The sequence below is a fragment of the Helianthus annuus genome, chromosome 6 (genome assembly GCF_002127325.2).
Source record: "Helianthus annuus cultivar XRQ/B chromosome 6, HanXRQr2.0-SUNRISE, whole genome shotgun sequence".
Classification (NCBI taxonomy): domain Eukaryota; kingdom Viridiplantae; phylum Streptophyta; class Magnoliopsida; order Asterales; family Asteraceae; genus Helianthus; species Helianthus annuus.
In genome coordinates, this window is record NC_035438.2 from 703706 (window position 1) to 718292 (window position 14587).

General features: G+C 37.5%; 4 protein-coding genes across 8 annotated transcripts; 2 read left to right on the plus strand and 2 right to left on the minus strand.

Annotated features, from left to right (window-relative positions):
• Window positions 1-1310: 1310 nt before the first annotated feature.
• LOC110864300 lies at window positions 1311-2799 on the plus strand. Its single transcript, XM_022113349.2, is given in 1 exon segment — window positions 1311-2799. A coding segment is annotated over 1 exon segment (1155 nt). The 5' UTR covers window positions 1311-1473; the 3' UTR covers window positions 2629-2799.
• Window positions 2800-4858: 2059 nt separating this feature from the next.
• On the minus strand, window positions 4859-5764 carry LOC110864299. The gene is made up of 2 exons (XM_022113348.2): window positions 5167-5764; window positions 4859-5084 (listed from the first exon to the last, which is right to left on the minus strand). Exons 1-2 carry the CDS (start codon window positions 5566-5568, stop codon window positions 5028-5030), a joined length of 459 nt encoding a protein of 152 aa, XP_021969040.1. The 5' UTR covers window positions 5569-5764; the 3' UTR covers window positions 4859-5027.
• Window positions 5765-7348: 1584 nt separating this feature from the next.
• LOC110864298 (2-oxoglutarate-Fe(II) type oxidoreductase hxnY) lies at window positions 7349-10694 on the plus strand. 5 transcript variants are annotated; one of them, XM_022113345.2, is made up of 11 exons: window positions 7349-7506; window positions 8513-8705; window positions 8867-8944; window positions 9016-9067; window positions 9217-9338; window positions 9419-9531; window positions 9622-9680; window positions 9839-9895; window positions 9973-10018; window positions 10196-10275; window positions 10428-10694. In XM_022113345.2, exons 1-11 carry the CDS (start codon window positions 7429-7431, stop codon window positions 10495-10497), a joined length of 948 nt encoding a protein of 315 aa, XP_021969037.1. In that variant the 5' UTR covers window positions 7349-7428; the 3' UTR covers window positions 10498-10694. The 5 variants fall into 5 exon arrangements, with proteins under 5 accessions (XP_021969037.1, XP_021969038.1, XP_035830188.1 ...); XM_022113346.2 differs by having other exon boundaries at window positions 7350-7506; window positions 9431-9531; XM_035974293.1 differs by lacking the exon at window positions 7349-7506 and adding an exon at window positions 7837-8285.
• Window positions 10695-11905: 1211 nt separating this feature from the next.
• On the minus strand, window positions 11906-13531 carry LOC110864297 (aminoacylase-1). The gene has a single exon (XM_022113344.2). The coding sequence runs from the start codon at window positions 13431-13433 to the stop codon at window positions 12108-12110; it is 1326 nt and encodes a 441-aa protein (XP_021969036.1). The 5' UTR covers window positions 13434-13531; the 3' UTR covers window positions 11906-12107.
• Window positions 13532-14587: the final 1056 nt, after the last annotated feature.

Below are 14587 nucleotides of genomic sequence, written 5' to 3' on the forward strand. Positions count from 1 at the left end.
CACAAAAAGTCCTGAGAATTCAGTCCATTTTCGAAGGGCATCTGGGTGAAGGGATAAATTAGGGCTTTAATCCCGGGTTCGAACCTGACGGGGGCGAGGATTTACAGATCCATTCGGTTCCCGCGCATCAGGGGATACGATCTCATAACGGTCGAAGAGTCGACCTTAGACATAGCCCCAAACATAATAAGTTTACACGTGATATTCTTTACTGTAAAAAACACAAGTACACAAAAGCTTTCTCGTATAAAAAAAGTTATTAAAGTATGGTTTGAATACTAAAATAGGATTTGCCTAAAAAGAAGTGCTTAATCAATCTTTGATGGATGATATATGGAATAATGGGATGTGTCGAGTGTGAAGAAAAGCATACCGAAATACCCACAAAAGTTGTAAACTGTCCACATTCTTCCTTTTCTTTTTCTTAATATTTCACTTTTCATTTACATTTTATTTTTTTCTTAATATTTCGTTTTTCATTTACATTTTTTTTAATATGCGTCAAACGTTTGAAGATCGAATCTACTCAATTGTGCTGAAATGTGTTGAGTTTAGTTGCTAGTTTTGCGTCTCAGCTTGGTCAACGATTAAAGAAAGTCATGCAATAAAACTGTTTACACTTATTGCATACCACTGGTTTGAGAGTTGGGTTACTTCTCTAACAAATTTACGATAAAACGAAACTAGTAACTCGTATTAATAACAAAGTAGATGACCGTCTCTCAAGTCTTTCGAGACCGATTGCACCACAAGTGACGATTGAGGATGACCGGGTGATTATTGGAATCCCTAAAGAGGATCAGTCATCACTGCATCCAAGCAACCTACTTGCATTTGCTACCCATTCCCATTTACCAAAACACCCTTCCACACCACCCTCTTCTTGTTCTACTTCATACATCAATTTACCAAAATGCCAACATTCCCTTTATGCTTTACACTTAATACTAAAGTCTTAAAACTATATATTTGCTACCTAACCCAGCTGTGAAGATAAGTATTTGTGGACATGATATATATAATTTATTTTTAAATAGCTTCTATTCCTATAAATTACTATTACTATTACTATTACTAGTAGAAGTGCCAAGAGGACTTCATGGACTATGCAGGCGGCGACAATAGATGTGATATCGAAGATTAAAGCGCTGACGATGGATGCGACCAAAGATAAGTTGGATGTCGGTAGTTTTGGTCAAAGGTGTAGAGACGACAAAAGTATTCGAATCCTATGTGAAATCTAAAAACAAAACCATAAGTTTTTTACTTTTGTGTATAGGGGAGCTTGTTTAGATTGTGCTAAGATGAAATAAAAGTTTTGTTTAATGTTATAAAGAAAGCAAGAAAAACAAACAAGTAAAGCATATAAGCTCCAAACCAACTCATTCTAAAATCTTTCCATTTCCCCTGCCTTTCAAGACTTGTCCTCCATCATCATCATCTTCTCCTAATCAAAATCTCTCATCTTTATCAATGGCAGAAGCTACCATCAACGACAACAACCCAACAAAGTTTTACACCCATTTCTTGTACAAAGCCATTTTCATATCTTTTTTCTTCTTGCTTCTTCCATTATCCCCTTCCCAACCCCATGAGTTCATAAACCACAAAACAATAACTACCACATGTTGGGAGTTTCTTCAACTCGTGTTTGTCGGAATAGCGGTCTCTTACGGCCTTTTAAGCAAACGAAACGATGAAACCCACAAAGAAGAGGGACCGTTTAAGTCTGATAACAACGATCAGTCATATGTGGCCAGGCTGCTTCAAGTATCATCAGTTTTTGATGATGATTCTGAAAACAAGGTGCAGACGTGGAAAGCTCAGTATTATAGAGGGGAACCCATTGTAGTTGTCGCTAAGGAATCCGATGAAGCAACAACAATCGAAAAACCTCTGTTTTCCCCTGTTGGCAGTTTTAAAAACAGTGTTTCTGAATCTTCCATGATCGATTCTATTGTTTTGCGGTCACCGATCCCATGGAGATCAAGATCAGGAAGAGTGGAAGTCAAAGAAGATCTTTCTCAAACATCTTACGTGCATGATACGTCTGAAATGAACCCCACGGACTCATCTTTTCGATATCAATCGAAATCTTTAAAACACGTTTTGAATCCTTCATGTCAAAAGAAAATTCATCCTTCGTCTCCGACATTATCCTCAGAAATCCGATTAAAATCGCTAGAATACGTTAGCCGGAGAAACATTATCCAGAAGTCATCTAGAAGTGATACTTTAGAAGCAACAAAATCATTCAGAACACGAGAAGAAGCCGAAATGGACGAATATTTATCACATGACAAAGAAATAGGAAGGTTTGTGGAAAGAAGAGGGAGCCAGATTAAGAGGTTTATGGATGACGAAACACAAACTTTTTCTGGGTACTCAAAAGAAAAGTTGATAGAAACGGGTCAAAATTCAGACGAAAGCGAGGTTGAGGAGGAAGAAGATGATGAAGCTAGTTTAATAGAGAATGTGGAAATGGTGGCGAGTGATAGCTGTCCGGATGTAGATAAGAAAGCTGATGAGTTCATAGCAAAATTTAGAGAGCAGATTAAGCTACAAAGAACATTGTCTTTGAGAAGATGAACCTGAAAATGGAACCAGGTTTCTTTCTTTGTATCATAATCACTTTGTATACTTAAGAGGGTTATTTTCGTCTTTTTGATTGGTGGATCTAACTCTTCTACATGTATCATCAATTTATCATTGCCTCATTTCACTTTGATTATTGCTATTTTGTTTTAGTTATGATATTATGTGATTTGTGTTCATGCAAGTTGTGACAAACATTATATTTAAATCATAACATAATCATTTTATCACCACTTCCATGCCCAAAACTTTGATAACGTCTCACAAACTTCATCATCTACTCCGACCATCTCCATTTGACAGTCCACCGCTCCTCCAACCACCTCTTCTACGGTTGAACGCAAAAACATTGTTCCGCGTTGGCTTTCTTCCCAAAGAAAGAAACTAGTCAGCGCATCAGCGCCACCAGTTTCACTTGAAAATGCCACACTTAGATTTGAGCTCAACTGGTGCTTGGATTTTGACGTCAATTAGGGATTCATTCGAGTTTGGGTTATGTTAAGGTTTGATTCATCATCAAACTGGCACCAATCATCACCAAATGACAAAGTTCCATCATCGCCAACAAAGATTAGGACGTTGCCACCCACACTTGCACAAGGTATCATCTCCCCATTTGAGTGTGAGAGGGGAAACACCTCAAGCACATATGGTGCCTAGGTGGCACTGCTCACATTCACACTCACCCCATGTATGGCGGATGGTCTAATGTCCGAGTTCCATGGTCACCAACACAAGTATGAAGTCCAATCATGGGTCGAATTGACCATTGACGTTTCTCTCAAGGTTGGTTGCTCACACCATTTACATTTCTCCGGGTCATGTCATTTCATCTACTACGTTTGAAATTAAAAGGAAGTGTGAATTTTAAAAACCAAGTAAAAGAGTTAATCATAGTAAAATGTTTCTTTCATCAAGTTTTTTTAAGTGAATTATTTGTCGTGGATTGAAAAGCATAGCAAACATATGAAGAAGGAATCTAATCATAGTGATTCCTCAAGTTACATCATCATCTTGGTATCATCTTTCACAGCCTTTGTCACCTCAAAGTCACATGGCAAAGTCTTAATTTTTTAGTAATTATGGTGTGTAAACCGGTCATTTTTATTGAATTCACCCGTGACGATTCATTAACCAAAATCAAAGTAAAACATAGAAATAAAACATAATATAATATCTTGATAAATAAAAAAAAAAAAAAAACATAGAATAGTTGAACCTATATATTGAACCATGGTTGTAAAAGTCCCGCCTAGGCTCCGAGTACTCCCCGAGTACTCGCTACAAGGTAGGTTGTCGAGGCACGAGTACTCTTCTCCCAGGCCAATTACTCCCCGAGTACTCCCGAATACTCCCGAATCCGACTAGGGAGCGCCTAGCGACTTTTGCAAATTGAACATAAATATCCTCCTAAGCATAGGATCATGCATGCATATATATATGTATAGTGAGGCACCAACAATACATGGATATTAACCCGAGGTTGCAAGTCCATCTTTGATGCATACACATGTTGTAGTTGAACATTGAAGCATCTCAAACGCATATTTTACCTAAGACGAAAATTGACATGCTTTTGTTGTATGTGGTAACATCCAAATAATTATGTTATAAAGGTTTATGTCATAAATGAAAATTTTAAGATTATGTGTAGTGCACTACCGCATGCGCTAGTGTCAAAGATTTTCGGGCGTTGAAATTCATAGAATCTTACCGTTTAAAAAAAACTTATTATTTGTACAAAAATTATTACTATTTATATTATATAAAACACAATATATAAACACATAGAAAATACTGTTATATGTATATGCAAGTATAATAAATAATCATGTTGGATAAAAAATAAAATATAATGCCTAAAAAAGAGCCAAAGTCATTATATAATTATTTATAAGTGGACTTTGAGCTTTAGGAGCAAGGCTTGACGAGCATCAATATACAAGATCGAAAGAGGCTTCTTTTAATGTGTCCAGTGCCGAAGCTTGAGATTTCCGACCGGCGGGTCGAAATCACCGGACTAAAATTATACCTAAAAAAATTATAATATCGGGGGTTGAAAACGTATATACCTAAGATATTATATACGAAAACTACATACCGGACACTACTTTGCGAAAAGTTCGGAAGATCGTGCCCCATTTCCCCCCAACTATGCTACGCCCATGAGTGTGTTGTCATTATAAAAGTTATTTATAAGTCGACCTTGCAATTAAGAAATTCAGTTGACATGAAAAATTCAACTATGTCGGCACGCAAGCTCTGCCCAAACAAAACGGCAATTCATCGAAAACAAATCTAATAGATATCCCTTCAAAACTGTAATCAATAGTCTACACATTTTTCTTTATGTTTATTTACAGACCACCAACATTGCAAAAACAAAATGGGCGAAAAGAGGAATTGTTACCGAAGGAATGCAAGCAAGCAATCTAAGGTCGATAAGAATCTGGCGAAATCCCATCCAAGTAAAGCCCTGGAAACAGATTCTGCACAAAACAAAGCCAATGAAATTCAACAGTAAATAAATGTATGAATGAATTAAATAAATAAATAAACATATTATATTACGTCAACTTGTTTCTGAACGGTCTTGTTCCTCTTCTTAGGGCGTCGAGCTGGTTTTGATCCCGTTAACGCATACACGTCTTCCTCGATCTCCTCCTTGGATAAGGAGATCCACAGTTTCCTCTTTTTATTACAATCTTCGTTTTCCGTACCCTTACCGTAACTACTACTAACCCTATGGTTATTGATCATCAGTGACCTTCTCGGCCTCAGATTCCACGGCTTAACGTCTCCGTCAGTGGCATCAACATCGGAGACTACTTTGCTATCATCACTATTCTCCTCTCTTTGGACGTCTTGGATGGTGTATTTAGCAGCGTGATTGGAGGTGTGAGATAAGAGGCGGCGGCAGCCCCATTTTAAGAAAGGGAGAGAGAAGTTGTGCATAGACCTCGCCGTCGTCATCAACAGAGATATTTGGTACTTGTGGATATAGCGTCCGAGCGAAAGAGAACTGGAACTCTGTCTGGTTATGATGATGTTAACGAAAAAGCCCTAGAAAGAAATCTATGGGCATGGAAAAACTGAGACAGAGAATAGAGAAGAGTGTGTGTATATATGGGTGCGTGTTTGTCCATTATACGTACATATTTTACACGCATATACATACATACATGTTATATACTAGTAATTAAACGTATTTTCTCAACACCAGTTAGAGCACCCGGGGCGGTGCGTGGAAGTATCACGGCCATCAACATCCACGTGTTATACTCCACCGCCGGCAACAAGTTCAACGCGTTAATCTTCAACGAAATCAAATTTTTGTTATCTTTATCACGCGTTAATGTTTTGTTTTGGGATGGTATTTGTTGGTTGGGGATAAATTGTTGGGTGTGGTGATGAGTGATGACCACCCCCACTAAAAAAAGTTGTGAGTGATAAAAAAATGGTCGATAACATGGCGAAACTTGATTGGTGCTTATGAGTGATAGAAACTATCACAAATGAATCACCCCTCATCCCCTTATGCCGTAACAGGCCTTATACAATATTCAAATTCCACTTGAGTTGAGAACGAGGTCAAATTAATTCAACCTAATTAATTTCATAAAAAAAAACTATATTATATAAATATTAAATAATGCATTATGAATCATCATCATTTATAATATACATAATACATTTTGTCCTTTGTTGTGAAATATCGTTCAAACAACATCAAGATATGTGTGGCTGTATTGATTTTTATTTTTATAGTTTTCTAGACATTCTTACCGGTGTCGTGATGAATTGAATCAATTATGATCAAATAACATTGGTATTGATATCGGTTGCTATATCTTATACCAGTACTGTAATGAATTGAACCAATATTAATATAAGTATCCATCGTAACACACATATAATTTTAGTGGTTTTCGTCAGGTATTGAACTCCATGTAGACGAGGAATTACAAAAGTTAATAAAGTTTCATATTAGCTTGTTAAACCTTTTACATAAAACTTAGAGTAAAGTACAATTCCAGTCTTTGAGATTTACACACAATCACACTTTCAACCCTCATTTGAAAAAACCAAACAGTCGAGTCCCTGTAATTGGCAATTGCTCGCAATCAAGTCCTTGTCATTAACAACCGTTAGTTGACCGTCATTTGACTTAACGGTAGAGAGGGCAGAATGGTCCTTTTAGTTAAATCTGATTTAGTAAGTGAATATGTGGGTTGAAAATAAATAGAATAATATGTGAAAATTCAATAAAAAATGACGAAGTAAACATGTGTTGATATAGTGTACTTTTTGGTTTTTCCCCTTTACTACTCACTTAAATTTAAGTTAATAACCACTAACACATGTAACACACATTTTTTTTTATTTTTTCATCTGCTATAGGGAGTACATCGAAACCGACCAAATTTCCGCTCGCCGCAACGTGAGGGTTTTATTTCCAAACTTTTCTACTTAATAACTTGACACATCACTTTGTTTAAATTACTTTTATGACTTTACACCGCAACGTCTGAGACATACTCTTTTTTAATCTATGTCTAATGACGTTAATGTCACGAACGTAACGTATAAAACAAAGTTGAAAACACGTAATCTCACATACAGACAACGCACCTTAATGTAATCATCGTTACGTATGTAACGAAGTCGTAAACACAACGTTGCCGCTGCAATGCACGACACAGGTCAAAATTATAGTTTACTCTAAAAATGCAAATCAAAATGAACTTTGCAATTTCTTTTTTCTAAGGCCAACCTTTTTTCCACAATCACAAACAAAAGAAACAAAAAACAAGCAAGAAGATCGATTAAAAAATGGCGGAATCTTTGGAGCTTCCCGTTATCGATCTTTCTTCACCGGATCGCATCTCCACCGCTAATTTTATCCGTCAGGTCTTTTCTTTGTTTCTTCTTTCTTTTTGGGCTTGAATCTTCTATGTGCAGTCATTCTTTTCACTATCTCTTTAGTTCCGTGTAGCAAAACCTGATTATTGAAGATAAACACCTAATTATATGATTCTTTAGTCATAGTAACCAACCACTTGTGTAACAAAAAGTCAACTCTTTGTCTTAGATATGATTATAGATCATACAAGAAGAAGACTTAGTTATGTTTATAGTATAAATCCTGCAACTTGTATGGTATTAAGCCTGGTAAACTAGGCGAGTGGGGTGGGTTACGGTGACGAGTCAAAACGTGTTTGGGTCAATATGGCTCTGTGCAATATGAGTTTGGATAAAAAAAAGTGACCTTTTAAAAGAAGAATCAATTTTTTTCTTAGGTTAATTGGTTTTTGGCATGGGTTCGGTTCAGTTATGGGTCGGTTAACTGTTTTGCTGCTGCGGATCCATTTTACTGTTTCTGACCCAATTTGCTGTTGTTGACTGCTGTTTCATTTTGCCTGTTTCTATATTGTTGATACTGCTATGTTTAATACATGCAAAACAAACCCATGGCTGCTCTTATTCCAGACACATCGGTTCAGTCCGATTCCGGTTATATTGGTCAGTTATTTACAAATCATGAAACCAAGCCGTTGGTTATGTTGGTTATCGGTTATATCTGCGTTTGTTTTGTCGGTTATGGGTCAGTTATTGGTTATGTTGTTTATCTTTGCTCGCCCCCAGCAGCGGTGGTGCCGGCGGTGTCACTGGTGGCAGCAACGGTGGAGGTATATAATTGTTGCCCGTTTTGACCCTTTGACTAAATTAGGAATTTGAGTAGATCCAAATTGGCCCGTTTACTAATAAGAGGTGACCCAAATGAACCCGTATATAGTTTATTTTGCCCAAATTAACCCATTGGGTTATGAATGCCACCTAAATATATAGTATTGTCACTTTAAGAGTATTTTTGAAGGTAGAGGGCACTTATTCTTGTATTTCTTAATGTCCATAGGCCTGCATAGACTACGGCTTCTTTTACCTCATCAATCATGGGGTAGAGGAACAACTGTTACAAAATGTGTTTGATGAAAGTCGAAAGTTTTTCTCGCTTCCGCTTGAAGAGAAGATGAAGCTGGGTCGCAAGGGAGACGTGGGATTTGCTCCAATTTACGCAGAGAACCTCGATTCTTCTACCAGTTCTAAAGGTAACTCTTCAGCTAATTGATTATGTGCTTTCTTCAAACTACCGACTATAAAGATCAATATTAAAATGATTATGTGAGAAAATGTAGCTTGTTAGCAAATGTCTGATTGAGTCTGATCTGATGGAACATGACAATGAATTATACTCTAATTCGAACAACAGGGGATTTGAAAGAAACATTCCATATCGGCCCCTTAGAAGGTTACGAGAGTCATATAAAAAATCAATGGCCTTCTAAAGGTACTACTACCATTGTTATGCCCTTTGTTCTTTCATTGAGCTCCATTCTTACTATCTTCACGAAATTGCAGAACTATTACCTTCTTGGCGATTCATAATGGAGGAGTATTACCAAAAAGTCGTGTAAGTGTTACTTCTTTAGTTATATGTATCTTTCTCTTTCTATTTAAAGAGTAACCCGTATCTAGTTTAACTTTTAATTTTTCTCAAGACTGTTTTTTTTTTTTTTTTTTTTAAATCAGTTCATAAAATATTCTTATGGGAAATAACAGATCTGTAGGGAAGCGGTTGACCTCTTTGATTGCAATGGCGTTGAATTTAGAGGATGACTTTTTTGAGAAAGTGGGGGCTTTAGATAAACCATACGCTTTTCTGCGACTGTTACATTATCCAGGTAAATTTTCCATCCCTTTTTACTAATTTATTTATTATTATATTTAATGATAGACGAAACTGTTTAAGCACATGATTAAGGTTTAAATCCAGGTGAAGTGGGGGATTCTGATGAGGTTATATATGGTGCTTCTGCACATTCTGATTATGGAATGGTCACTCTTCTGGCAACAGATGCTGTTCCTGGCCTCCAGGCAATTTAACATAAGCTTTGTTAATCAATGTAAGCTGTGTTTGTTGTTTGGGTTTCTTATTTACAATATGTTTTTTTTTTGGGTTTACAGGTGTGCAGGGAAAAACATAAGCAGCCACGGATTTGGGAGGATGTTCGTCATATCAAGGGGTGCGTTTCTATACCTACACTTGTCTTTGACTAATACTCAAGCTTTTTTTTTTCTTGGATTGTTGGTACTATCCTTTTGAATACCACAACTGCGTTTAGTAATTAGTAGTCTTAAATTTCAGTCGCACATGTGGTTAAAGCGTTTTGTGGTGGTGCAGAGCCTTCATTATTAATCTTGGGGACATGATGGAACGATGGACAAATTGTTTGTTCAGGTAAGCTACTCTTTTTATGGTTGGAATTTTTCCCATTATAACGCAAAATGAACGTGTTCTGTATCTATCTGTTGCAGATCAACACTACACCGCGTTATGCCAACTGGGAAAGAGCGATATTCTGTAATTACTTACTTATCAACCAATCACACTTACATCTGTTTTTGTGCTTTATTTAACCAATTTTTTTACATAAAAACCCACCCAATCTAAGGTTTTTCGTTTTGAAGATATAGCATTTCGTTCTGTGGCTATTGTTTTTTTTTTCCAACTGTAAACAACTCACAATATGATATGCAGATGGCGTTGTTTTTGGATCCTAATCCCGATTGTATTGTTGAGTGCTTGAAAAGCTGCTGCAGCGACTCATCTCCTCCAAGGTATGTGTGTGCGCACGCTACCACGAAAATGTGGCATTACTGAGTTACTGACCGCATTGTCATTTTATCTTTGCTTTCAAGCAGTAAACTTGAGTTCAATTCTTTGCGTTAGTATCAAATTGTTGAAACATAAAGATTGGGTTGGTTTGTAGGTTTCCTCCAATACGCAGTGGAGACCACCTGAGGGAGCGTATCAATGCTGCCTATTCCGCTTCCTCATAGAATGTATTGTAGTTGCTATCTTAAAAGGCTTGAGTTATGGTATAATTAAAATAGTTTTAACTTTTAAAAAAATGTTTTATGTAGTGTGGATACAAGATTTTTTACTACCACAATGATTTTAGCTCTAGTTGTAACTAAATGTTCATTTTTATGTTTATTTATATAGTGATATCTGGACGACTTTTTTTCATCATAAATTACCATCATTTTTAGAGATGGTCTTTACTCTTCCGTAATCAAAACCATATGAACAACAAGATTCCAATTATTCACAAAAAGTTATTTATACGCTATTAATTGTTGTGTGGCTATTTCTTTCGTTTGAATATCTTTATTCAAACGTAGATGCCAAGAGATCTTAGAGTGCATGGCATATGACTTTTGTTCACATTTCACAATGAACTCATCTGGGTTTTGTTGAAACCATTGATATCATCTGCAAAGAGATTATTAACATCTTTTAAAGATGAATGAAGACTGACGTTCATATTTGAGGATATGCTGGTACTGCATTACTCGGAGCACTTTATGAATGAAATGCGTTCACAACTTGGTGCATTTGATCTTGGAGTTTGGATTAATCATTACGTCAAAAGTCATAATCTTTCTTTAACTGTCGAGTTTGGATTAATCGCTACGTAAGGGGGGAGGGGGGGGGGGGGTTGGTCACTAGTGACCATTTTTCCATCACTCACAATATCCAATCATGTTCCGCCATGTCAGCAACCATTTTTCCATCACTCACAACCTTTTTTAGTGGGGGTGGTCATCACTCACCACCACACCCAACAATTTTCCCCCAACTAACAATTACACTCACAAAACAAAACCATCACGCGTTGAAAATATCACGAAAATTGAATCCGTGGAAAATATAACGCGTTGACATTTGTTGTGGGGGTGGGAATTGTTCATGTATAACGCGTTGTAGTTGATTTCCGTGATAAAATAACGCACGGCCCCGTGTGGCCTAAAAAGTCACATTCTATCTACAACTTGGTGCACCAGATATGCCAATTCCATATCTTGTGAATTAGAATCAAACATGGTTAATTAAACTCTCTCAAGCTTGACTTTGTTTTGTTAAACTCTCTCAAGTTTGTCTTTGGTTTGTTGGAATTAATCCGAAAATGATTCAGTTTGTATTGCTGCGAATTTGTCCGTGTGTGATTGAACATATGTAAACGAAAAATACAATTCGAGTTTAAGATTAATACATTGATTTTTACCTTATTTTTCTAATTTTCTGAAACAAACAAGTAACAAATTCAACTAAACATATTCAGTTGTTAACTTTTAGGTGAGCCCTTAAATGGCCGACTTAAATGAGCGAACTTACCTTGGATTGACACTTACACGAGCCAGCTCGGCTTGGGTATTTACAAGCTAGCTATTTGATCAGCCCTAGTTCCGACTCAAAAATACCATTCTGCTGATTAATATCCATTACAAAACAAGCCAAAAGGCATAAACCACCTTGTTATTTTGTTATACAGACAACCTGTCACTACATTATACAACAATGAGACATGAAATTCAAACAAAGGTTGAAACAAAATTCAGGGAAATTGACATAAGACCATGGTCCACTATTCAATCTAGTATCTGTATTAAGGTGTGGCCCCTTCAAAGGAACTGAATGCCTTAATAATGGATTCATATACCTTAATTCCCTCCAAAAAGACTGCATCCTTCAAAAACTCATTATGCTCATGCAGTAAAATTGGAGTGTTCTTCATAGGAGAAAAACCAAGTGACGGAATACCACGTACCCGCATATACCTAGCATCCGTAGTAGAAGCCAATATCTCCGGTTTCGAAAGCTTCCCACCGCAGGCCTCAACAGCATTTTTAAAAACCGTCCACCAAGGATTTGAATCATTCGTCGCAGTTATCAAAGGCCGCCCCTTATAATCCCTCAGCGGTCCTTTCTCAACAATATGATAACTCATATTCCTTGTCGCAGGCGCCCACTCATCAGCAATCCGTTTCTTCAACAAATCCGGATCAGCAGTTGGCGGCAACCGAATATTATACCCCGCTTCCGCCTCAGAAGGCTGCACATTCATCACAAACTTACCATCACCAGAATCAATCCCCGCTTTTAAATAAACCGGATTAGCCGAAATAACCTCAGAGTTGGGCAACACACCAGCCTTAACCAAATCAAACTGATTCTCCCTAAACTTAGACACAACCTCAACACTCTTCATCAAATTCTCCATCGCGCTATTATCATACATCCTGGACCCATGACCCGGCTTGCCCGTAGCCTTGATAACAAGATCCCAAGGCGACCGATCCGCGTAAAACACGCGATACTCGTTGTTGGTCGACGCCTGCCCCTCATCTAGAAAAAACCCAACATTCATTTCCTTAAACTGGTTAGACTCCGCAAACTTATCCATCCCATCGAATCCACCAATCTCCTCATCAGGGACATAACATATATGAAGCGTTCGAACCGGTGTAAACCCGGGATCTTGTTGAAAAATGTTTCTAATAGCTTCTAAGTACTGGATAGCTATAGACTTATCATCCTGTGCACCTCTAGCATATATTTTACCATCAGGGGTTTTGAGAGCGGAAAAAGGGGGGTGGGACCATTTGGATGGTTCAGCAGGGACAGAGTCAAGGTGGGAGTTGAGTAGGACTGAGGGGAGTGATGGGTTGGAGCCGGGGAGAGTGACTAGAAGCAGAGGTTTGTTAGGGGTGGTTAGGTGGAGGGTTCGGGTTTGGAGGTTGGGGATGGATGTGGCTAAGTTGTTGAGGAAGGAGACTGCGGTGGTGTAGTCTGGGTCTGGGTGGGCGGTGTTGATTCGGAGGTATTGTTGGAAGTGGTTGACGGCGGGGTTAAGTGGTGGTGTTGCGGTGGAGAGAGTGAGTGTGAGAGTGAGGGTTGAGAGGATGAGTGTGTACCAGATTGGTTCCACCATGGTTGCTTTGCAACGTGAGTGTGTGTGTTCCTGTTTCGATTCCACTGGTCGTAGGTTGAGTTCCACACACAGACGCAAGTACAATATATAATATTATCTAAAAAGATATAGATCTCTAGTGTCCGAGAATAGACTAAGATTCTTTTAAGTTAAGTGTGTGGTTTGGATTGTAAAACTAAATTTTCCCATTTTTAGAACATCATCAACAAACGTTCATGGGATTGTGGTTACAACTTGTTGGATGCTGTGGAAAGCGAGAAATAACGTGAGATTCAACGGCTTTAGGAGTAGTGTGGAGGAGATATTTAGTGAAGTTAGAGTTGTTAGTTTTTTTTGGTACAAGCATAGAGCGAAGAAAGGGGTTTTCGAGTGGGGGGATTGGTGTAAATTTGTGAGTATGTAGTTTTTGTTTGTTTTGTTTTTCCGGCCCGGTTTTCGGGTTCGGAGTTGTGAATGAAGTTCTCTTTTCAAAAAAAAAAAAAAAAAAAAACAAACGTTCATAAATCTTGCTTCAGTGTACTCTAACATCTAGAGTGTTAATAATGACATGACATGTTAACTAAAATTGCAAACCACTTCCTCCTTGTGTTAAAGTGCATTAAATAAGTTATGTGTTAACATGTTAACCCAATGTTAAGAGATTGAATTAATTATTATTTTCTTTTTTTAGACAAAAACCTGATGTTAAAGTGCATTAAATGAGTTATTTGTTAACATGTTAAACCATTTCCTTAGAGTGAAACAAAGTGAAATGAGGAGAAAAAGTTGATGTGTCCCTTAGGTGGAGTTAAGTTAGGTTAAAGTATACCCAAAGGCCTAACATTGGATTTTAAACTTTATTAAAAAACACTCATTTTTCTCCTAACAACAAACCTTCATCACACACACATAGGGGTGCAAACGAGCCGAGCTACTCGTGAGCTACTCGAGCTCGGCTCGAAAAAGAGCTCGAACGAGCCGAGCTTAAACGAGCTCGAGCTCGAGCCTGAGCCTAAAAACAAGCTCGTTTAGTAAACGAGCCCGAGCTTTGCTTATCGAGCTCGAGCCGGCTCGCGAGCCTTAACGAGCTTTCTTTTTATATATTTTTTTATTAATATATTAAACATATATTTAAATAATAATGTTTACCATTTATAAAAATCTAAAAAATAAAT